Source organism: Camarhynchus parvulus, chromosome 1 (genome assembly GCF_901933205.1).
Source record: "Camarhynchus parvulus chromosome 1, STF_HiC, whole genome shotgun sequence".
NCBI lineage: Eukaryota > Metazoa > Chordata > Aves > Passeriformes > Thraupidae > Camarhynchus > Camarhynchus parvulus.
In genome coordinates, this window is record NC_044571.1 from 100,397,347 (window position 1) to 100,422,038 (window position 24,692).

The following is a 24,692-nucleotide window of genomic DNA, read 5'->3' on the forward strand; positions in this document are numbered from 1 at the left end:
GTCCCAGCAGGAAGAAAATGGCACCTGGAGTATTAGCAGGGATTAAATGGGACATGGATGCTCAAAAAGTAGACCCTACTTGAGATGTACAGATTTGCTTCAAAATTTATGTTTCCAAGTCAGCAAAGGATTGAGTGAGACAGATGTATGAATTGACTCCTGGGAAAAGCAAAGATTTCAGGTAAACCATAAAAGTCTGGTGTTGTCTGTGGTTTATGATTACATAGCCCAGGGTATATTTGAGAGAGGTTTTCCTGGTCCAAATTGTTCCAAAGAATTTTGGAAAATTGATTTTCAAAGAATGTGCCTTCTTTGCTACCTTCTCTGCTACCTTGCCAGCTCTTGTCAAGCTAGGTCATAAGGTGATCATGCCATTAATCTCTTGCTGTCCTAAGTTTCCATCAAAAAGCAGATTTTTTTTCACAGTTGCAAACAGAAATACTTGGCTGAGCTGGGACACTGCAGGTTGCTTTGAGATCCTTCCCCAGTCTGGGTCTTGTACATTCTCTGCTCAAGGCCATGGACTGCGAATAACCAAGGGGACCCACGGCCCATCTCAGTCTAGCTTTGCTTTGCCTGGTCTAAAAATGTGTCATAGAACCATAGAATCCCTGAATCATGTGGGTTGGAAATGATCTGTCAAGTCATGAAGTCCAACTGCTCTCCCAGCACTGTCAAGCTCACCACTCACTCATGTCCCCAAGTGCCACATCCTGTTAGATCTGTTAAATCCCTCCAGGGATGGGGACTCCACCACTGCCCTGAGCAGCCTGCTATGGGGCTTTTTGCAAACATTTTGAAGAAGAAATTTTTCCCAATCCCCAATCTAAACTTCCTCTGGCACAGCTTGAGGCCATTTCCTCCTGTTGTATTGCTTGTTACCCAGAAGAATGTCCTTTCAGTGGGGACATTTGTGTCTGGGTCTTCAGAAATGTTAAGCCCCTTTGGTCACAGATGGGTTTGCAGAGATGTTCAGCTTCCACTTAGGCTACAGAAATCTTTTTTTTGAAGCATTGGAAGCACGGGAATATCTGTTTAGGAGATATAGTAGCAGGGATGACTGCCTTAAGCCCTGCAAAAAGTCCACCATCTTTTTTTGGAAGTCATTCTTGTCTGAAGATCTCTCCAAAAGCCCTTTGGATAACCTGGCCCTCATGCTGCCTTGCAGGAGATCGTCCCAAGACCCATGACTCAGAGCAAAACCTGGCACAGCTTTCTCCTGCTCCCTGCTTCACATCACAAAGTCAGAATGAATTCTGGGATCAGAGACTAGAATAAAATTGGGCAGAAACAGGCATGTCCAACAAATATCTTGCTTATGATGAGGTGTTTCTGCTCTCAGCCAGCAGCCGCAAAGCAGGGATGATAATGAAAGGCACCCCCTTGAACATTTTACATTATTCCTCCTATTCTAAACAGACAATTTATGCATTTTATCCTTTCCAGCTGGTGTCATTCTCTCCACTCTTGCAAATCACTGCTATTAATTATGCACCCACAGCTAAGCCCCCCTGCAAGGATTGACTCCAGTTCCAGCATTGCAGCAAAGGAGGGGTTACTGGACTTGTTTGGGAAGGGAAAGCACTCCTCCACCCTGAAGGGAGCATTCAGCTTTGGAGAGAGGAATTGACAGCTGGTTTTTATTAGCCTCTAAAAGGCAATGTTGGGCTAGGTGTGGGACCTTTGGTCTGGAAGAGAAGCCTTTTCTGGTCAGTCCCAGGGGTGGAAGGTCAGGCTTACTTGGTCTCCAGCCAAAAGGCACAAAATTCGAGAAACTGCTTTGATTTTTCTCTGGCTGTTGATGGGAGCTGGGCTGGTGCAGTGGGACAAGAATTGGTCACTGCTGTGGCTTGAACTGGGCATGGACTGGGCACTCCTACAGCATAGGCAATGAGTTATGATAATAAAGACAAGGCAAGGGAGACAAAACCCACTGAAATTTAGGGAAAATGGATTGTGGCCACACCTTTACAGACAGATAATTGGGATGCTGCTGCACAAAAATGTCTGCTATTTAAGGGCAGGAGGAAAATGAAGGCAGAAGAACTTCTCAGGCTTGCATTTCATGCTGGAAAATGCCATAATTTTCTGCAAGATGTCTGGTGGAGGAGAAATTTCAGGTTGTTGCAATCTTTCTGATTTACAGAGGTGGCCTGGTATGCCAGAGGAAGGACAAAGAGTGGTCTCATCCCCTTGTAAAGCTGTCTGTGCTATAGGTACAAGGCAGTTTGCATATGGCCTCTGTAGGATCCGGCCTCTATCTCTAGGGTTTGGGAACTACAAGAAGAATCGCAGAGCTTCTGCCTCCCTCTGACTGCAACATCTTGGGACAAAAACCTTGGTGTTATTTACCTTAGAGCTGCCAGGCATTGCTGAGGCACGGCCAGAGCTGCACCCTCTCCATGCATGATGAAGTGTGGCTGTGATAGATGCTTCCTGGAGATGTGACACTTCTCCCTGGATGTGTACAGATCAGTCTTGTACCAGTGTATTTGCCCCTCAGAAGTAACAATGCTTGCTATGAGGCAGCCCAAAGCAATGACTCCTCAATTATGTTCCCTAGTCTTGATTTAATTTGGAAGAACTTCACTTTCTGAGTCCTTACTTTTTCATATATACTCTGACTCTTCAGCATTTTGAAAATTATTTTAGCATCAAACAGTCTTTTCTTGTTCTCCCAGTCAGAAAATAAAATATGTATGTGAATATTCAAAATTCATATGATAATAATTTAGCTTATTTCTAGTAAGTGGCAGAGCCTTTTTTAAAAATGTCCCTATCAATGCTTGAAATGGAAACTTAGGAAACCAGTGAAAAACTTGTCTCTGCTTAGCTAGTAAATAGGGTCAAGGGCACAAACCTGGTCACTGACCTGTCATTTATTATTATACATGATTTCTCACCAAAAAAAACCACTCACCAAAGTCAATGCAGAGCTTGGGGGATTAAAGCAATATGTTTCCTGATGCAGAGTGTGGGTAATGGAGCTTAGTTTTCCATTCCAGTTGTGCTTTGGGACACTAAATGGCCACTAGCTCAAAGTTATTTATATTTGTAGCTGGAGCCTGTGCCTCAAGATGACCAGAATACTTGTTTAAAATGTAGGAATGGCATCCTGTCACATGCTTGGGCACCTTCCAGGCATTGGTACCAGCTAAACAATTAAAAAAAAAATTCATTGGGAGCATTTATCCATGGCTCCTTTGGCTGCCACATGAAGAACACACACTAATGATGGGTGATATGCTGCTCTAACCTCTTTGGGAGGATGGCAGCTTTTGTAGATCATTCATAGCAAACAGAATCTTGAAATTCACTGATAAAAGTGTAATAGCACACCCCACAATACACATAATTGTATCATATCATTAAATATTTGGACTGTGCCATGACTCAGGACACTGCTGCAGAGATTTTTTAAATGAATGAGCATGGAGCTCTGCTAAAACAGAGTTTACAGTGGAGTCCTGGATCTGCAGATGTGTAATATTTTCCTGAGTCATCCACAGAGGATCTTCTTCTGTGGCAGGGATGGAAGAAGAGAGAGAGAGGAGATACAGACATAAAAACAAATGATAAATGAAATGCTACTGAAGGGTACATGGGTGGTCCTAGGCATTAGTTACAGAAAATGCCTTTTTGTGTCTGTGTGGTTGGTTGAAATCCAGTGGAGTTCAGCACCTGTGTGGCATCTTGCTCCCAATGGCAGAGTTATGGTTTATATAACATGAGTCTGGGAAGGTCTGCAACAAATTCAGGACTTTTGCAAGGAATTGCAGGATTCCTTGAGTGAAAGTCACTCCTGCTGAGTTGCATTTGAAATCAGGGACAGGTGTAGCTGAAGTCTGGGTGCAGGGAGTCTCACCTGTGCTGTCCATGGTAGTTTTTAAGACTGATGTCAGCCTTCTAAAGCTCAGGGGAGACCTTATCACTCTCTACAACTGCCTGAAAAGACACTGCAGGGAGCTGGGGGTCTTTTCTCCGAGTTATCGAGCAATAAGACCAGAAAAATAGAACCAAATTCACCATGAGAGGTTAAGATTGGATATTACAAGAAATTTCTTTCTTCCAAAGGGTTGTTTAGCCCTGGAACAGGCTGCCTAAGGCAGTGTTGGAGTCCTAATGCCTGGAGGGATTTAAAAGCTGTGTGGATGTGGCACTTGGAGACACAGATTAATGGTGGGCTTGGCAGTGCTGGGGGAATGCTTGAACTTGGTGATCTTGTAGGGCTTTTCCAACCTAAACTATTCTATGATTCTGTGTCCCAGCTCCATACACACTCTCCGTAAATCGTGCATGGACTTGCTGGTAGATTTGGAGAGGGCTTCACGTTTTGGAAGTTACCTGGTGCAACAGATGACAATAAAGCCTTATTTTCCAGTTCAGTTATCTTTCTGACATGATAATGAATTTCTTACAGCACCCCAAACATATTTCTAAAGATTAGCAAGAAGATGATTTTCTGAACATTTAAGTCTAATAACTAGGTCAGTTAGGAAATGCAATCCAGAAAATCTCATCCAGCTGCCTCTCCTTTTGTTAATGGATGGATACAGCCACATTCTGTAAAATCTTTCTTTGCAGACTGAAAAGCCAAAGTGGGTTGTTTGCTCAACATCCACTTGCTTCCCTGGGGCTTAAATGCCAATGGAAAGCCCCAGCTCTGGTTTCTTAATTGTCACATTTGTTTGACCAGTTCTGTTTTAAGAAAATCCCATTAAAAATGGTGAATCATTGTCTCCTGCTGATGTGAATGGTAATAGCTTTGACCCATAGAAGCAGTAGGACTCCTGACTTTTAATGACTGCTAAACTTTTAGATTTAGATTACTGGTTCAGCACCCAGGTCTGGTGAAATAAACCCTCCCATGCACACCTTGGCAGCTCCCAACCTCCCAGGTGCCCCAAAAGCAGCCATGCTTTGCCACCAGAGGATGAGGAGCAGGAGACAAAAAACTGCAACTATTCAACCATGGACTTCCCTGATTCATCACAGCACTTAGAACACAACATGTCACATAAAGAGTATTTAAATATGTGCTGAAATAGTTTGACAGATCAAGCCTGAGGGCTTGACTGTGCACAGAATTTCTCAGATTAAAGGTCTGGAATGGTTTGAAACTTTCCAAGGCTCTTCCTGAATAACTTCCTGTATGCATGTGAATAGTGCAGAGCATATTTATCCTATATCCTTCATGTATGTATCCTTCTGGTTTCTTACTCTTTGTCCCTCCTTTTCACTTGTATCTCCTATGTCCTCCTGTCATGATGAACACATGGACGAGTAGCTCCCATGGACACAGCAACAAGTAGATACTTGTACTCCAGTGTCATTTTTTAATGATTCCTCTGCATGTCAGACATGGTATTGTGGTTGCCCTGTCAGTGCTGGACTCAATGATCTTACAGGGATTTTCTAACCTTAATGATTCTGTGATTCTGAGCCTTAACAAACTGTTAGCACTCAAGAAAACCACACAGATTGGAAACATTCCCTTCTTTCCATATTCCTTCTTGCCTTAAGTTGCAAGGTATGGCTGGGGGTGTGTATTCTATTGCCATCTGTTAGAGGTGTGGCAGTTATCTTCTGTTAATTGGGCAGTTTGCTTTATCTCTTCCACAAACCAATCCTCCCTCCGGAAAATATCTGCTGTTAATGGGCCATTGAGTGTCACTGCATGACTGGTGAAATTATATTACCCCATTGTGAGATGCTCTGCCCAGAGGGAGGAGCCAAGCATTCCTACCTGGATATAGTCTGAGAGTTGGAACACCAGAGACAGCCTTTTCTCGCTGGATTCCCAGAGGAGCAGCTTTCTTCTCCACTGGATTCCCAGAGGAAGACCAGGCCCATCTACACCACCACCAGACCTTCAGTGGAAAACTCCACCCTTCTACACCATCACTGCTTCAACAGAACCAACCTGTCACTGCAGGACTGCAGCCACCATTAAATTGGACTGCTACCAACACCCTGACCAGGTTATGTTCTGACTCTGTCAGTGCTGTTTTGTGTTACTGCATTCCTATTTTTATCTTTACTTTTTTTTTCTTCCTTGTAAAGAACTGTTATTTCTATTCCCATATCTTTGCCTGAGAGCCCCCTAATTTCAAAATTATAACAGTTCAGAGGGAGGGGGTTTGCATTTTCATTTCAAGGGAGTCTCCTGCCTTCCTTAGCAGACACCTGTCTTTTCAAACCAAGACACTACTCCACACCATCACCTCTCAGCACCTATTAAGGCCAGTCACCTCTCAGCACCAATATTAAGACCATGAAGATCCTATGGAAGGACACATCTCGCTGTGTTGTTTGCACAGTTCTGAGCACAGCAGGTGCCTACTGCCTAATCATGAGTATTACAACTGCCACAACTTACTCCTTCTACACCTATTGACTAATAACAGCTGCATTTTCTCTACTGCCCTTTAAAGGTTAAGGTAATTTGGAAAAAAAGGCTATTTATACAGAAATCAGAGCATTTGCACAGTAAGTCAGACTGCAATAGATATACCAGGCAATTCCCCTATGTAAATAAGTCTTCCCTGGAGAACCCTGACAAAACCTCCTCCTCATAGGTACACATTTGTGGGGGTCAGTGGGATGGGAGAAGGGCCAGGGAAATGGAAGTTCAGAGCAGTTTGAGTCACTGGGCAACTGTCACACAAAGACAAATGGAGATGCTGTGCAAAACAAATAATATAATGGCTTTGGGAAATTGGGATTGTGTACATAGGGTTCTTTGCAGTTCACCCAGGACCTTTTGTGACTTGTGTATATGAATGCAATCAGCAAAGGGACACAGACACAAAAAATGTATCCTATATAAGGAGCTGTCCTGAAAACAGACCATAAGGAAACTGAGTGTCTTGATCCAGGGACTAAAGCATTTATTCTCTTTCCTTTCACCTGAAACCCACAATTAAACCAAATGAAAAAAACCACAAGTACTTTTGCAACCAGCATCCGTTTTTTCAGAGCCCATAGCTGACAGATGTCTTAAATTCAGACTCATGAGGCCTTAAGTTCAGAAGCCAGTTGTGCTTTTCTTTCTTACAGGGTTTTTATCTTAAGGGTTTTTCTTCTAATTTTTTTCCTTTAATTTTCCTTCTTTCCCCTTTTTTTTCATTTGTTCATTTGTCCTTTTTTTGTTGCTGTTTTCTTTTTTTTTTAATTTTTCCTTTACCTTTTTATTAACATCTTTTTTACTTTTTCATTTTTGCTTATATTCTTTTGATGTTCTCCTTTTTTCTTCCCCCCCCTTTTCCCTTTTCTTTTTTCTATCTTCTTTTAATTTCTTAATTTTATTTTTCTTTTCCCTTCTTGTTTTTCTTCCTCTTTTTCCCTTTTTATTTTTTTTTACTTTTCCTCTTTTCTTGTATACATTTGTTTTTCCTTTTTCTTTTTCTTTTTCTTTTTCTTTTTCTTTTTCTTTTTCTTTTTCTTTTTCTTTTTTTTTTCTTTTTTTTTTCTTTTTTTTTTTTTTCTTTTCTCCTTCTCCTTTTTCCTACTTCCTTCCCTTCCCTTCCCCCCCTTCCCTTTCCCTTTCCCTTTCCCTTTCCCTTTCCCTTTCCCTTCCCTTCCCCTTCCCTTTCCCCTTCCCTTTCCCTTTCCCTTTCCCTTTCCTTTCCCTTTTCTTTCCCTTTCCTTCCTTTCCCTTTCCTTTCCCCTTTCCCTTTCCCTTTCCCTTTTCCCTTTCCCTTTCCCTTTCCCTTTCCCTTTCCTTTCCCTTTCCCTTTCCCTTTCCCTTTCCCTTTCCCTTTCCCTTTCCCTTCCCCTTTCCCTTTCCCTTCCCCTTCCCCTTTCATTTTTATGTTTTCCTCCCTGTTTCTCTTTCGTTGGCAGGCAATCACCAAGACACCAACCCCGAAACCGACCTGAAAGCAAAAACCAGACCTCAACATTTGCTTTTTCCACCGATCACGGACGATCAGAGAAGAGGTTTGGAACCTGCAGGCTGACAGCAGGACGTGCTGAGGTACAGCTTGAGCAGGGACTGCCTCAGGCGGCGATTCCTGACCCTCGCAGAGGAGCCAGATCTGCTGGCAGAGCGCGGTGAGTGTCCCTGTCCTAGTCCGGGGCAGCGGAGCGCGGAGCACCCCCGGCAGCGCTCACCTTCCGGCCGAAACACCGACTCGCTGTTTTTGTTGCTAATCACTGTTAATCATTAACCTCTCATAAGAATAACGCCGCTGAGTCCCCGCCGTGCCCGGGGGCGGTGGCCGAGCCCCCTGCCCGTGTCCCGGCCCCGCTCCCGAGGGCTGTGCCGGGATGGCAGCAGGGAGGGGATGCGCGGAGCCCCGCGGGGCGCCGGCCTGCCCGCCAGGGCATCCGCGGGGCGCGGAGCCTTTTGTTATGCTAATCCGAGCTGACATCACTCCGCATATCAAAGCGGAGGGGCCGCATATAAGGCGGCTCCGGGGGCCTCCCCGGCAGAGCGGCCCCGGTCCCCGCGCAACCCGCTCCGGGCCGAGGTAAGCGGAGACCGCAGGGTGTGCGAGCCACTGCCGGGAGAGGTGGGAAGGGGACAGCGGCTCCTCGGAACGCCGAAGGTGCGGGGCTGGCCAAGAACAGGGGTTTGCGAGGCGTGGACGGAATTCCAAGGAGAGGGCATGCATCCCGGAGGATGCAGGGGAGTAGGAAGACGCTGGGGGGTTCGGGGGAGAGAGGATTTTTAGAGGCTGCAAAGCAGACCGAGGAGATGCCAGAGAGAGAGGCGGTTTGGAGACTGCAGGGGACAAGGGAGACCCGGAGGATTGCAAGGAAAAGGGAGACCCGGGAGGATGCATGGGGCAGGGAGAACCGGGGGAATGCGAGAGAGAGGGGAGGCTTGCACACTGCAAGGGAGAGGGGATACCCGAGGGAAAACAAAGAAGGAGGAGACTCGGAGGCTGAGTTAAGAGACTTGACTCCCGGCAAGGGGAAGTGTGAGTGCAGGAGCGAGGGGAGGACCCAGGGGAGAGGGAGACCCAGAGCGTGGAGACACCCGTGCCCGATGAGCTGCATGGGAGAGGAGACGCCGGAGAGTTGGAAGGGACACTGGAGACCCAGGGGCTGCTGGCAGAGGGGAGACGTGGAGCTGCAAACGTGCAGGGCAACGCAAGGAGCTCCAGAGGAGAGAGGAGTCCGGGAGGCTGCGGGGTAGTGGGGACACCCAGGGGCTGCGGAGGAGGAGGAAGATCCAGAAGGCAACCAAGGAGTGGTGAGACCCGGCAGCTGGAATCAGCTCTGCCACCCTCTATTCCTTTTCTCTGCTCCCACTCCTCACTGCAGGTCATCTGGGGATGTGCTACCCCTAAACCAGGCTGCTGTGTTCTCGGAGAGAACTGCAGGCTGGCAGCAGAGTCAGGTGGATGTCTTTGTTTCCTAGATGGGAAAACTGGAAAAATGTGAGCTGAATACTCACACTTTTATGTACAGTTAAAATTGCCTGTTCCCATCCCTGAGTCCAGAGTCTTGGAAGTGACTGATGGGAGTGTTTTCTGTGTGCCAGAGCGTGGCTGGCTGCAAACAGCCTTGAGGTGAAGAGAAAAGAGAGCTTTGAGTTAAAAGCAGCTCCTGTTTTTAGGAGTCCACAGGCCACTTGCTGTTGGTTTGATCAGTGACCCAGAGCTCACCAGAGCTGTAAACATCACATCTGCCCCAAAGTGTGTCCCAACCTTGCAAATTGCTCTTGCAAATGTAATCTGTGTTGGACTGAGTGGAAGAATGCATTATTACCTCTCCACATAAAAGGGGTGCAATTGCATGCAAAGCTCACAGTTCTTTGGGGAGGTATGGAGGAATTAGATAATTTCTCTTCCACTCCAGGGGTTGAAAAAGCCCCAAACTGTGACTTTTGCAAGGGGAGGGGGGTGGAGAGTAGAGAATGGTGTTGGCTGGTCAGGTTTAGTGAGAGCGTTTTAGACCATCTGAGACATTTTACACCCAATTCTTGCGTTGTCCAGCAGTTCATAGGGGTGAGATAAGGGGTCTGAAATATCTAAATAGACACTGAAAGGCATGGGCAGGATTAAGGGTTAAAGGTTTCCAGTGTGCTTGTAGAGCAGTGGGAAGAAAAGGGGTCCCAAAGATTAAAAGGTACAGAAATACTCTGAAACAAGAAGCACGTATGCCTGGATGCTCATGGGAGCACTGCCTTCAAGGGATGCATCAAACCCAAATCCAAGTGGGCATTAAGGAAAAACAATCCATGGCAATGAAATCCTGCCTCCCTTGCAGGCAGTCAGTTTTGTCTTGGGCTTCAAGGGAGCCAGGAACTGGCTAGAGGTTTTAATAACCCTAGAGGTTATTAAAATCCTTTGTAGTAACAGCACTTCTCTAGAAACCCTTTACGCCAGGCGCTGGGGCTGGGATAGCCAAAAAGCAGCCTGAATAGAAAAATATGCTGCAGATGGCAGAGAAAACACTCAGAAATATTCATTTCCCCAACCCAATTCCTCCCTAAATGGGAATATTTAGGCAGAAATCTGCAGCTGGGCAAATCCAGAGCTGAGGATCAGGTAGGATACCCTTTTTCCAGGGTAAGAGTTTCCCAAAGCTGACTGCTCCAACCATTCCCAGTCCCTTCCCAAACCTCTTTGAGGGGGTGTTATGGGGGGATGAACAGTTACAGTTTGGGTTTGCCAGTGTGCTGTGCAATGGGTTGTGAGACTCCAGAGATGCAATGTGGTGGCCAGGTTTTTCTGTTTATTTTACTGTTGTCTTTCTCATGGGATGGGAAACCACTGCAAAGACCACAAAAAGCAGCCTGGAGCGGTGTCTGAAGTGAGTAACTGAAGGGAAACCCATTTACTGCTATTAATACTGCTGCTAAAATAAGCAAGCCATGCCCTGGAGACAGAGAGGACCCCTCTAAGGATTTAAGTCCTGCATCTGGTTTGTTTATCTGTTTGGCCTGAAGAAGGAAAAAACCAACAAAAAGAAAAGGGGTGTGAGGGTATCCTTGAGAGCTTTTTTGTCTCCTCCAGGCTGCTCCCTGGAGACAAAAATGGGATTTTATGTTTACAAAGTTGTAGCCTTTTCCGTGAGCTCCAGGTGCCAAGGACTTGGAAGAAGTGAGAGGCAGAGTTAATGAGGTGAGAAGAAAAGCAAAAGGTAAAGAGCAAAACACATTTATTGTAACAGATCAGAGAGAAACATCTGCAGGGCAAGGGCACCTGCATTAAGTAGGGAAATGCAGTTTTTCTTATTTGTCTTCTCTGCAGAAAAAGAAAGAGGAAAAAAATCTGGAGAGAAGAAAGCGAGAAATGAATAGCTGAAGATTTGAGCTAATCTGAAGATCTATCTTTTTTTATTCTTCTTCTTCCTAAGCAGTTGTACAAACTTTTTGGAGAGGGGAAGAAAAAAAACCCAGTAAAGTGAAGCAGTGAATGAAGTCTTGCCATGTGCAGGGTTAAATGGAAACACACAATCAGACCATAACTCTGTGTAATTCAACCCATACGGTTTGTCTGTCTGTTGACTCGAAAGGTTGTATCGAGGCTTGGCAAGGGAGAGGACTGAGAAGGGATAATCCAAACCTTTTCATGATTCATAAGCCACTCCTCTGCAATTTGGATAATAGATTTCTCTCTCACAGTGACTCGCTAAACTTCAGAGTTAACCATAGCTCGGGCTCTTTCTCCTTTCAGGTTTTTCATCTCCAAGAACGAGCATTCCCCAAACTGAAGGAAAATACACTGCACAAAATATTAAGAAAACTCCTTTTTTAAAAACAAACTTCTTTGGAGAAGCTGATTTCCTTTGGCTAGCAGGAGAAAGTGGAGAAAATGAAGCCAAGTCTGCGATTTTTCTTAGCTGGTTTTCTGCTGTTGATTCTGCAGACAGGGCTTTGCTATGGGATAAAATGGATGTAAGTATCTGGCTCTATTTCTGCATTTTTAATGTTTTTGTAGGAATTGCTGGTCTCTTACCTGTTTGTACAACTGCTGCTTGAGGCATGCTGTAAACTGTTTAAAGAGCAGCAAGCACTGCAATTCTCCAGGCACTGATTGATTTCAAGTGTGTGTACTAGGGGCTTATGCTAACAATGTCTCCATCTTCTTTCTAAAATATGCATGATTTCGGCTCATTTGGGTTTTTTTCTCCTCATTGATACCAAGGGAAAGGCACACACTTGAATGCTCACATGAGCCACTCAATGAAGCTCCTAGCATTAGCTCCTGCTATGCTGGGAAACTCTCCCACCAGGACTCCTGGCTGTGCTGAGTAGGAACTGAGAGCAGTAGGGATGGCAGCTGAGATAACGCTGCCCATCTCCAACCACAAGGGATGCTTGACAGATAACATGGCTTTTTTCTGGACCTTTTAACCTTTGGATTTTGTGAAGGGTGTTAAAAATGAGGTGAGGAGGGGGTAGGAGGGTGAAGAAATACCAGGGACTGTGGTCAGGTCAGGATTGAGTTTCCTTGGAGGTAATGTACTGCAAAGTGAAAACATCACCATCTCGTTTTTTGCTTAAACAAGCAATTAGTTAGTTGCTTGCTGCAAAATAAACAAACAAACAGGCCACTCCAAAGCCAATCTGGTTTCACACCTTGACGAGTGATCTGTCTTTTCTACTTGGGTTTGGAGCTGGGCACAAAATAAGTAAGGGAATATGGGTTTTCCTCAAAGGTGCATCTTTGGTAGAAAAAAAGGCACAATAATATACAATGCCAGGAAGACTCTGTAGTGCATTGAAGCAAGGATCTTTGGGATAGGTGGTGAAACTTGGACAAGAGGTTCCTGTTTTGCTGCTCCTTCTGCCACAGAGTTCATGCTATGTCTAATTGCCATTCTGCTGTTCCATTGTCACTTGAAGCTCTACTCATACCACCTTTTATAAAGGCTTAAATTTGGATATCTTCAAATTAAGGTATCCCATTGGAGCCAGTGTTTTTACTCCCCATCATGCAGTCAGGGAAGAGAGGATCTTCCAGACGGCAATTCATCTTCTCCAAACAGAGATATCCAACAGAAATGTGATAGCCTCTGGTGATGCTGTGTACTGCAGGTAGCTGTCAGGTGGGAGGAAGAGTCACCCACTTTAGGGCGTCTTTCAAGATGGCATGCTTGCCTATGGCAGAAAGATAGGAACTAGATGATTTCTAAGGTTTCTTCCAACCCAAACCATAACATAATCTTCCATCTGCTGTCTCCATACTGTAAGGACCATCTGGAAGTAGAGGAGAGTAAGAATCTGGTTTGTTCTTCACTGCCTTGGCTTTACACCTTGTAGTAGTCAGCAAGAGCTCAGTTACATAACCCAGGTCTTTCTTTCCACCAACTTCCTCCAGTATTTAGGCTCTAAGCTCTGCCTATATCCAGCACTAGGAAAGGCAGGCATCTCCTTTCTGAAGGACATTTAGCAACATGTCCATGGGACTCCTTTGCAATGTTTATTTCTATGCAGCACAGAAATAAAGCTGTTTTGTGGCACCCTGATTCAGCAGGGTTTTTATGTGTAGAGCCATGACTGACTGGAGGTACTTGTCCATATGCTTGGCACTGGTGTCCCACTTAGGCAAGAAGCTTAATCATGAGTGAAGGGCTTGGGTTCCTTCGAAGGGCAGGGGTGAGATGAGCTCCAGAAGGAACCTGATAGTAGGGAATGGACAAGCCATAGACATGAAAAATGCTGAGAGGCAGGGAAAGGTCCCTAATATCTTTGCTGTCAAAAGCAGCCTTTGGGCTGCTAAGTGGTGAAGCTGCAAGGGTTGCTTTTGGGGATGAGTGGGGGGAGAAGCAGTTGGGGGCAAGACACCACAATTGCTGCTCCTCTACTTCCCAGCAGACATATCCCCCCTATCAAAAAGTGAGTGGGAAAGATGAAAGCTGGGATTAAAGTGGTATTTGAAGCATGAATGGCATGCAGATGCACCACTGAGCTCCCCTCACACCTGTTTAAAACCTGGCAGAGACCTGCACTCTCTGTCCACAGCACTTTGCAACTGGGATGCTGGCAGCTGGAAATTCACAGAATTATGTTTGGTTTTTCTTTTGTTTGCTGTTTGTCCTCATTTCCCCACCCTTATTTTCCTATGGAAACACAGGCTAATTTTCCCTGCTCCCCATCACTCTTTCTTCTTGGGGCTCAGGGACTGTCCTTAGAAATTGCATGGGTAAGTTCTTGAAAAACAGAGTACCAAATACTGAGTAACACCTCAGACCTGCTTATCCCAGCTCTGGATTCATATTCTGGGTGCTGTACAATTGAAATCTGCTCCTTCCTTCTCTTGCTCATGAACAGAGAGGTGGGGGAAAAGAACAGGATGAAAAAGGAGGAAAGTGCTATGTGATGCTTTCAGCTGAGGGACTTTCTCACTGGTCTGCCCACTGCATCATTTTTGTACTCATGGTGCCAGAGGCAAGCTTCAAAGAGGATTTGGGAAGGGAAGGGAGAGATAAGGAGGTGGGTTTCACCAGCCTGGAGATGAGGGAGTGACTGATAAGAAAGGTGATGGGAAATTTAATTTTGATTCAGTGAGTGATGTAATTACAGGGGGAGGGGAAGAAGAAGAAAAACACAATTTTCAGCCATTTAGGACTTCTCAGTAACAAAAATATGCCCTGAAAATTAATCAAAGCAGGGAGAAGGTAAAAAAAGAAATTATTTATTTTATTTTGCTTGCCTTCTTTTTATGAGCTCTGTGGTCCAAATTCCCATCTGTTGGAAGTTGGTGCTGGGCCCCACCAAAGATCCAGCATGGTGTGTGGACAGTCAGCACCTTGTACACATGCTCTTGCTCTTGTATACATTTCTCTTGCTGGAGAAATTTCATATCTTGTGCTCCTTCATCTAAGTTCCAGAGAGCTACTCAGGTGTAAAGCCAGAGTATGGCTCCAGAGTATGCTTCCAGATCTTTGCTGGATCAGGATTGTTGTGGAGACACAGCCTTTCTCATCAATGTGTATGAGACCCTGTGTCCTTTTTTTTTGCAAACACTTTCCCATCCTGAGAGCAAAGCAGGTATGTGGGGAGGTTACATCATTTTGTGGTGCTCAGTGTTGTTTTGTCACAGTGGCTGGGAAGGTGAGGCAGCCATTGGTTTCCATGAGATATGTCTTAGGGCCAATGCATCTAGTAATTCTATCACCTTCCCCATCTGCTTTTGCAATCCATTCAGCTTTCCCAGGAGAGTTTGGGTTTGACCAAGCAGGTGCTGGAGCAACTTATTTGGGCAGAACTGAAAAACAGATGAGCATTAGAGGGAGCTGCAGCCAGATGTGCATGCCCCAAAGGTGTGCAGGTGTTGGGATGTCCAGGCACAGAGTGGCTTCTGAGGCACTTCTGCCTCCACAGGGATTGGCATCTCCTCTGTCCCTCTGTATTGAATGTCCTCTTCAATGTGGTTGTAAATAAACCAAACACAGCAAGTGATTTGAACTGGTTATTTTTGGGTTTGTTTTGTTTGTTTTCTATTTTGCAGGGGGGCTTTGTGTCTTTTTTTTTTCAGTTGTTTTTTGGGGCTTTTGGGGTTTTTTTGTTGTTGTTTGTTTTGTTTGTTTGTTTTTGGTTGGTTGGTTGGGTTTTTTTGGTTTGGTTTTTTTTTTTTTTTTTTATGGCTTGCAGAATATACCCAGGACAGCATTTTTGGGTGGAGCTTGGTCACTTCAGGAAGTCTCTGCCTGTCCCCATTGTGGTGACTCAATGATGTCTCATGTGCCCTGGAGCAATCCCCAGCTGAGCTCCATTCCCAGCTATTGCTGCACAGTTCCTATGGTTAAATTGCAGCCCTTCAGAAGCAAAAGGCAGCTTAACCACACCTTTTGGTGAACATGGGATGTCCCCCAGCCCACCAACCTTGAGCAGCCCTTCTGCAGCCAGCAAAAAGCAGGGGAGAAAATGGAAAGATTTTGTGCTTCCTGGCAGCTCCTGCTTCTCCCCTTCAATGAGCAGTGGGAGGGAGCTGGGACATGGAGACACGGGCGCCTGTGAGGAGACTGTCTGCCTGGCAAGGCACTGCTAGATGAGCTGCTGTGAAAGAGCTGCAGGATGGGGATGGCAGGAGGGGAGTAGGCTGGGGGTGAGGAAAGGGGAGTACCATGTCTTTGAAGTTTGCTCTTTGCTCCACAGGCAGCTCAGGAAAAGTTGACAAAGCTCCATGGCCTTCCTCGGCACGCAGTGAGCCAACTCGCTGCTGGCATTGACTTCATTCAAGCTTGGGCATGAAGTCAACAGCCTTGTGCCCACTACTGCCAGCACTGAATTTGGCACCATATCTGAAAACAGCTCTTATTTTAAGCTTTTAGTTCAGAGTTGGTTTATCCCCACACACACTTCTCTCCCTCTTCCTCTTCTTTCTTTCTTTTTTTTTCTTTCTTTTTTTTTCTTTCTTTTTTTTTTTTTCTTTTTTTTTTTTTAAACCACATAAATCCTACTTGTCTGTTTGAAAAGTCCTTGCACTTGTCTGTTTGAAAAGTCCTTGCAGAACTAGGGGAAGCATTTACCAGGGGATGGGGTGTCTTTCCCAGGACTTGTGGTCCCCAGGCTGGAACTGAGGCAGGGCAGGGTGGCAGGGGCATGAGCTGCCTTTGACTACCAGGAGCTTAGACAATGTTATTGTAACTCCCCTGCAAGCCTTTTCCAGATGAAAACCTGAGAAAATGAGGCTCCTACAGATTAAAAACCTTCAATGAGATCAAATACAAAAAGAACTCTTAATCTCTGCCTCTCTTTATTAACTTTTACCACTTACTTCACTCTCCACAGCCATGTAATTTTGTCTAAATCTTTTTGTGTCACCCACATCCCTGCAAGATTAAGGAGTTTAGGAATAGGCATTAAAAAGAATGCCTTTTCAGAAAGCAAAGCTGGTAAATTGGAGTAGAAGTTCATGGTTTCACCAGCAGTCCCTTTGTGACTTTCACAGATCATGTCACACAAGGGATCGTGGGCAGATGCCTTCAGAGAGAAGATTCTTCCACCCTTCAAGGGTGTTTTAAAGGACACCAATGTTCTGCTGCTCAGTTGAAGGAGTTTTTCTCCCTTTGGCTTGACCAGGAGCAGTGTACTACTCACAGGATACCTTGTAAACCAAATAATATATGACTTTCATTGATATCTACTGACATCTGAAGGTGCTTCTTCCTAACCTGTACTTTCTATGAACAGTCCTCTCATGGGGCCCAGACATGCAGGAATGGGGCCATAGCTCTCAAAGGACCTAACACTGCAGAGCATTAATGTTTTTAAATCAATTTAAGAACTGCCTGGGATAACTAAAAGAGTAAACGAATGTCATGATCCATCTATGCATATTTCCTCTGAAAATATGTTCGTGGTTTTCTGTCAGTATCCAGAATTTCAATTGAAGGACCTGTGTGTTATGTGTAGATCAGGAGTGTTTGGTTCAGGCCCTATTTAAAGGGATGGATCAAATATGTATATTAAAAAAAAAACAAACCAAACATGAAACAACCACCCCTTGGTTTTCTGGAGAATGAAGGATGGGGCAGGAGAATTAAGTGAGAATGTTATCAGGAGGAAACAGTGAAAAACAGCATTTCCAGGGCGAAAGCAGGTAAAATCCCCTTTTCAGATGAAGAGTGTGAATCCACAGAAAGATGTTTGTCAGGGATTTTTTTTTCCAGGTTGAGGAATGAAGGATGTTCTTCTAATTATGCCCTTGAGGGCTGGAATTTAAGGCTGGCTGTGCCCCATTGGCTCCCGTTTCCCTCCCAGAGCTGGTGATCAGTGGAGACTGTGTGAAAACAAGCCAGAGACCCACCACCAAATCCTACCATGGAGAAGCCTCTCCTGGAGGATGTTTTTCATTCCACAAATAGATATTGTTTCCCAGTAATGTCATTGCAGGCAGTGGATATCCATCCCCTGATGCTGCCAGATTTCGAAAGCAGGGAGAGGTGATGCATTTCCACAGGGAGGGTTTAGAGTGACATGGAGTGAAGAAGATATTCCTAAATGTAGGACAGAGACTGGGCAAACCTAGGTTGTCAGGGCATGGAATAGATGACCTAATAGGTTCTCAGATTCCTGATCTGTGATTTATAAATGCACTTTTCAGTCTCAGTAAGTGACTACAGTAACTGAGTTTTCTTTTCCATCTCCATTACCTTTTAATTCTTCCTCCCGATGCTTGGAGATGTTTCCAATTATAGGTTCTCACAAGCAAAGACATGAAGTTTAGGCCTGGGTGATGCTCAGAAAACACCTTCCTGCATCTTGCAGTTTTATTCTTAGTAGGCTTCCTGGAACTCAGCTCATTCTGTGAGAAACAGCCATTGCTGCCATTTACTGGGTTCTCACCAATCAGAAGGTATTTTCCTTCTTCCCTGAAGTAAATGGCTTTCTTGTTGCACTATAAAACTGCTTCTCTAATGGTGATCACTTCAAGCCATCTGTAATAATAGTTTCATTGCATCACATCCTGTTTTTTCACACTGAGGATGAGTTTCAGTCGGAATTCTGCTTTCATCCCTACCTGTAGATGGTTATTTGTGCTATTCATGACTTGTCTGTAACAGTGAGATAGGGGTACTTCAATGTAGCCTGCCAGGTCCTTTAAAGAGGCTGAAGACCTCTAGAAAAGATCAGAAAATGTTGTGTAGGACCTAGGAGATATATGCATCCTTCTGGAGGGCCAGCCAAAACATTCCAAGGCCTCTCTAGTGCCACCCAACACGTCTGCTTAGAAAACTGAGCTGCTGCCTCGTGGTACAGCCTCTCTCAGAGACGTGGAATGTTCCTCATTTGCCTGAAGCTCAGGCTGTGAAGTTCTCTCACTGCTCCTGCCACACCCTGCCTGTTTCCCTTCCTGCTGGGACATGCCGTTCTGGAGTCTCTATCATTTGTGCTCTATTACTGATGAGCCGCTTTGGCCTCTTGCCTGATTTGTGTTTCAGCTCATTCCTGGGAGTTGCTGATAGGCTTTCTGGGATAACTTTTCATAGATTCCTGGTGTCAAGTGCTCATATCTCATTCAAGCTCTGTGCTTATACCATTCAGATGTCTGTGTCCCTGCTTGGTGTCTGGGTTTCCTATATAGAGCAGAAAATGAGCACTTCTAAGTCATGATGGTATCTTACTATAGGTCCCAAAAGCACAAAAGGCTAACTACTTCCTAGATGTGGCTTTTTGCTTTCCATGAGCTAAAGTAGGATCCTGAAGGATTGCTGTGAGGTCCCCAGTGTAGAGGTTTGCAAGTCAGGTGACAGTCGTACTATTCAGAGAGCCATGTCTCTGCCTTCAAGGACATGATCTCTCTGTTCAGATACCTGAACACCCAGTGTATCACCAACAAGTTTTTTCTCTACCAGTTCAGGTTCACATCTAAGGCAGGATGAGTTGCCTTCTGGAGGGGCCCCTCTCCAGACAAGGAACATTGTATGAACACCAGTGTGTATGGGAACGAGATGAACTGCAGGGCGGACTTTCTGAGGATTGAATCATAGAATCATTTAGGTTGGAAAAGACCTCTGTGATCATTGAGTCCAACCAATAACTTAACACTGCCAAGTCCACCACTTTTTCCTTTCTCTTGAAATTCACTAGCAATGACTTCTGCTTCCAGTATGTTTAACAGACCTGTTAAATATGTGTATGAAGTATATATTTATATAGCTTTCAGAGCAGTGGTTTCCCTTCCAAGTTTGCCACTGTTTATCTAGTGCCAGAAATGCCAAACTCCCTGTCACCTGGGAATTTGTCAATGTCAGCCTATTCATCCCCAGCAAGGATTTAATACCTCCAGTTTTCATTAGGGCTCAATTTTAGCTCTGTTTCCATCTCATTTAACTTCTGAAGAATGTGAATGTTACAGTAATAAAGTAAAATGCGCCCCAAAATGTGTTTGCTAATAAGCCAAACTAACCAAGATGGCTTGGGATGAATCTGAAAGCCAATACATTTAACAAGCACAGAAGGAAATATGTGTTAAAGCTGTGTTGCCACGATCAGATGCCATCAGATTATTGATTCAGCCTGCTAGAAAGTTGTTTTATGGGAATGAATAACTTTTATGACTACCCTAAGAAAGTCAAGAAGATACAAAAAGAGTTACACACTTGGCTTCTGCTGATTGTTGTGGGGGCTCAGGGAAGAGGAGTACAGCCCTGTAAGATGCATGTCAGTATTTGTTCTTTTTTTAACCTGGAAAATTTGCCAATTGGACAGTAGAAGAACCACCACTGTGGGATGTTGTTCTTTTCTTCCATGGTAACATATGTGCGGGTGTTCATGGATCCCTTCTCAGATTTGGCTGTGGTGCTCTCTCTGCACATACTCCCACTGAGCTTTTGCACTGTGGTTTTTGGAGACTAGAGAAACAGACTTATCTATCTGCAACGGTGATTGAATCAGTAGAGGCCCTTGGCATTAACTCTAAGTGAAAGCATATGTTTTGCAAATTTGATGATTTTTCCCTGGGCCTTGCAGGAGATTTTCTACATAATTAATTACATGACATTTAGCATAATCTTTTGAGAGTGTGTGAGACAGATGCTGAATACAAAATACTGATAACACCAACATTGCTTTTTTTCCCAAATGCCACAGTCTTGGAAGATCCAGATTTCTTTTATCATGGAACTGATGGGTCATTTTTTACTCTGTTGGGAGGTCTGTGCTCTTCATTCTTCAGCAAACAACGTTCGCCATAGGATTTACACATCCGATTGACTTGACACATACCCCTGGAGCTTTGTGCAGCCTCCCCTCAGTAATGGAGAGAATTGCAGGCTAATAAAGGGTGTTTCTTCCCACAAACTTTATATGAATCACTTTTCATGGTTGCTCATCTTTCTCACCAGCTTTATCTAAGCACCTATTTAGAGAAAGCTTTAATTAAGTCAGGTGAATGTAGACGACTAGACTGTGTTTTAATGCTTTTGTGCATGTGCTTGTCTCCTCAGAGCTCTGTCCAAGACTTCTTTGGCTTTGGCCCTGAATCAAACCCAGCACTGCAAGCAGCTTGAAGGCCTGGTGGTTTCTCAGGTGCAGCTGTGCCGCAGCAACCTGGAGCTGATGCAGACCATTATTCAGGCAGCGCGGGAAGTGATAAAGACCTGCCGGAAAACCTTTTCAGACATGAGGTGGAACTGCTCTTCAATAGAGCTGGCTCCTAACTACCTGCTGGACTTAGACAGAGGTAAAACAGCACTGCTGGCTCACTTGGGACTGCAGTCAGTAGAGTCAGCCTGTGTGTGTGTGTGTGTGTGTGTGTGTGTGTGTGTGTGTGTGTGTGTGCTGGAGATAGGAAGGGTCTTGCTCCTGGGAGGCCATGGAGGGACTACAAAGCCTACTTGTCCTGTTCTCTGAGACCACATTCATCATTATGGTGCCAGTCATGCCCAGAGGCTCTTGGATCCAAGACCTTGCCTACCACAACTCTTAAAAAGCAGACCACCGTTCTGGTCTGCTCATCCCACTGGGAGTCATGGGATGAGCAAAAGGAGGCAGGAGAGTCCACAGGAGGGCTTAACCACATGCTCCAGGAGCAAATCACACTGTAATGAACAAGATGCCTGAATCCATGACTCCTTGCCCTGCTGGCATGTTGTCTTATGTTGAAGAGTTCACTTAGATGTGCTCCAGACTAGTGGTGCCATGGGACATCTCAGCAGCAGTGAATTGGTGTGTTGGCTGCTCTGTGGGACACAGACTATGTGAGTCTCTTTTTGGGGAATGTTTATGTGGCCCAGGAGGCTGAGCTGGAGTTCTTGTCTCTTTCAGGCACAAGGGAGTCAGCATTTGTATATGCCCTCTCTGCTGCTGCCATCAGCCACACCATTGCCAGAGCCTGCACCACCGGGGACCTCCCTGGCTGTTCCTGTGGTCCCATCCCAGGTGAGACACCTGGACCTGGGTATCGATGGGGAGGATGTGCAGACAACCTCAACTATGGTCTTATCATGGGGTCCAAATTTTCAGATGCTCCCATGAAGATGAAAAAATCAGGATCACAAGCCAATAAACTGATGCATCTGCACAACAGTGAAGTAGGGAGACAGGTAACAAATCCACAAGAGTTATTGTACTTGTACAATCATCTGTAGTGTTGGTCACGTGGTGAGGTTCAGTGTCTCTATCAGCTAGCAAAAGGAGCAGGTTACTCAAAGATTGCTCTGAAGTCCTTTGGCCTGCTGAAAACTGTAGCTGTGTAACTCCCCCTGTGACTCAGGGAGTCCCAAATGCTGTTATTAGCCCTGTTTAACCGTGGGTGGGATGTCTCATTGCCCCATTTGCACAGTCAGTGTTGGCTCTGGCTCTGCCTGCCCCAGGAGGTGTGGTGGGGATGGGTCCCATCGTGCTGGGCATTGTAGGGGCAAAGTGCTGTGTAAACGTGGAGGATTATCATCTGCCAGATGCATCCAGCAGCAGTTGCCTCCAGCCATCCCTGCAGGCAGGAGTGAGGATTTTTTTTTCCTTTTCAAACTGCTATGCTAGTGATTATTCTCATATCTGGCACAAGCGGCTTTTAACAGCTTGCATCCAGTGGAGGGATAATATTTACCACGTGCAGTGCCTGGTGTGCACTGATGTGCAAATCCCTATAGCAGCTGTCCATACAGCTGAAGAAAGGAATGGGGGAGGGCTATAAAACTGACCCCTGCACCCATCTCTGAGGCTCCAGTGGTTCCACAGACTGCTCCTACTGCACAGCTTGGTCTTTCCAGGGCTGCCTGTGCAGACAAACTTGGAGCATGCTGAGCTCATTGGGAGCTTGCTGTGTAGCTACAGGCTGAGTCCACCTTTGCAGAGCACAACCATGCTGAAGTTTCTCTCCCTGGCTCTTTTTTTTCCCCTACTAGTCCCACACGATTTGGTTTGTTTGCTTGGGGTTTGAGGTTTTGTTTTAAATTTTATTTTATTTTTGTAACGTCTTGATTTTTTGTTTCAATTGCAAAGGGCAAATTTTTGTTTGGGACACTGCGTTGCCATGGCTGGTGCATTCAGCCCTTCCTGGCAGCATCCTGCCATGTCCCACTGAAATGAGAATAGTGCAGAATCAAAGTAAAAGGCTATTTTGGCCCCCATGACCAGCAGAAAGGGAGGGTGAGAGTGCACTGAATTCAACAAAGCCATGACATCTCTCTTACCAAAGCCCAAAGCTGCTGGAGGTTGAAATTGATGTTAATTATCTATTAATGGAATGTTTTGATATTCATATCCTTAGGAATTTAGAGGGTGGAAATGCAGCCCAATATAGATATCTAATCAAAATTCAAAATACTCTTCTGTCTTCTGGCTGCAAAGGAGCCCTTGCCCAAAGTAGTCCTGGACTGATAGTGATCACCAAAGAGCTGTGGGATCTCATTTGCTTTCAAAGTAGCCACTCTAGACTGCCTGTGCAGAAATGAGAACAGTAGGACTTTGCTGTAGCGGCTCCTGCTAAGGAAGTTCCTTCATTAGCAAGCTTGTGGGATGTTTGGCTGTAAGAGAAGGGCATTTCCTAACTCCTGCATTCCTTTTTGCAGGTCTTGAAAGCCTCTCTTGAAATGAAATGTAAGTGCCATGGAGTTTCTGGGTCATGCTCTATCAAGACCTGTTGGAAAGGCCTTCAAGAACTGCGAGACATTGCATTGGACCTCAAAACCAAATATTTATCTGCCACCAAGGTTGTTCACCGGCCCATGGGCACACGCAAATACCTTGTGCCAAAGGATATTGATATCAGGCCAGTCAAAGAGACAGAGCTGATTTACCTGCAGAGCTCACCTGACTTCTGCATGAAGAATGAAAAAGTGGGGTCACATGGGACCCAGGACAGGTGAGGACTTCTGCAGTGGGTACTCACTGTACTCTGCCCCCAAAGAGGAAAGGGCAAGAGGGGAACATGTATGAATAAGGGGCAATCAAGAAGGTGACACATACATGCAGGTAAAGCACGTCTCTGACATACAATGTGGTTTACCAGTTCCTAACCCTGTTAATGATGGCTGTGGCCAAGACAGGGCTTGCTGACACATTTTCCATTGCACAATCAAGCATAAGGTACATTTCAAAATTCCCTGGGCAGCTTACCTCCATGGGAACTTGTAAGGACCAAGCAGCTGCTTTATACTGTGTTGAGTCTCAGTTATTTCTTGCAGTCACTGCTGATTAGAAGAGCTGTTACTCTAAGGCTCTCCTAAGCAGGCAAATGTTAACCCAGTTAGAACCAGCATTCCTAGATTGCCTTAAGAAAAACCACCCCAAAACTGCAAAGATGATATTTGACTTTTTTCTTCTACTGCATATGAAAAGGTCCAGATGTGTTTGTATTGCTTATGACTCTGCAGAGAAATTTCTTTATTGCACTGATATTGGGGGTTTAAGGTCATTATGGTCAAGCCCAGCCTCCACTGGGCAGCATACTGTCCCCTTTCACAGACAGCAAACATGCCTTTCTCTTCCCACCATCTGTTTAATTTCCTCCAAGACAAGATAGTTCAACATTTCAACAATCTGAGCGTCTCTAGGTGGGCAGACCCATCTGATCTCTCTAGAGCCGAACCATCAACAGCCAAAAAAAGTGTATGTTTCCAGAATTTTCTTAATTTTTGTTAGGTGGCTGCAAGGGCTGGATTTCAACCTCTCTTGCTAGTTTACATTTCTTTAGATAGTTCTCATAATTCTGCTTTGCTCTTTCTCTTATTTCATGGGGGAGGCTCAGGCAAGTGGCAAGGAGTGCATGCCTGGCTCATTTTGGGATGCCTTCCTTTTAATGTAGTGGACATACATGTATTTGGACCATTATGGTTCAATG

The 24,692-nt window shown here is 45.1% G+C and overlaps 1 protein-coding gene across 7 annotated transcripts in view; it reads left to right on the plus strand.

The window, feature by feature from the left end:
- Positions 1–7,747: 7,747 nt before the first annotated feature.
- WNT11 (Wnt family member 11) overlaps positions 7,748–24,692 on the plus strand; it is a 32,070-nt gene continuing 15,125 nt past the window's right edge. Inside the window, exons 1-6 of one of the 7 annotated variants that reach the window (XM_030950656.1) lie at positions 7,748–8,055; positions 11,634–11,854; positions 20,857–21,092; positions 21,677–21,790; positions 21,875–21,954; positions 23,422–23,714. In XM_030950656.1, the coding sequence (XP_030806516.1) occupies positions 11,772–11,854; positions 20,857–21,092; positions 21,677–21,790; positions 21,875–21,954; positions 23,422–23,714 (806 nt within the window). In that variant the 5' untranslated portion in view covers positions 7,748–8,055; positions 11,634–11,771. Of the gene's footprint in view, positions 8,056–8,245; positions 8,553–8,605; positions 9,203–11,225; positions 11,855–20,856; positions 21,093–21,676; positions 21,955–23,421; positions 23,715–24,692 lie in introns of those variants that run through there. The other 6 variants (XM_030950641.1, XM_030950645.1, XM_030950611.1 and 3 more) reach the window with 6 other exon arrangements.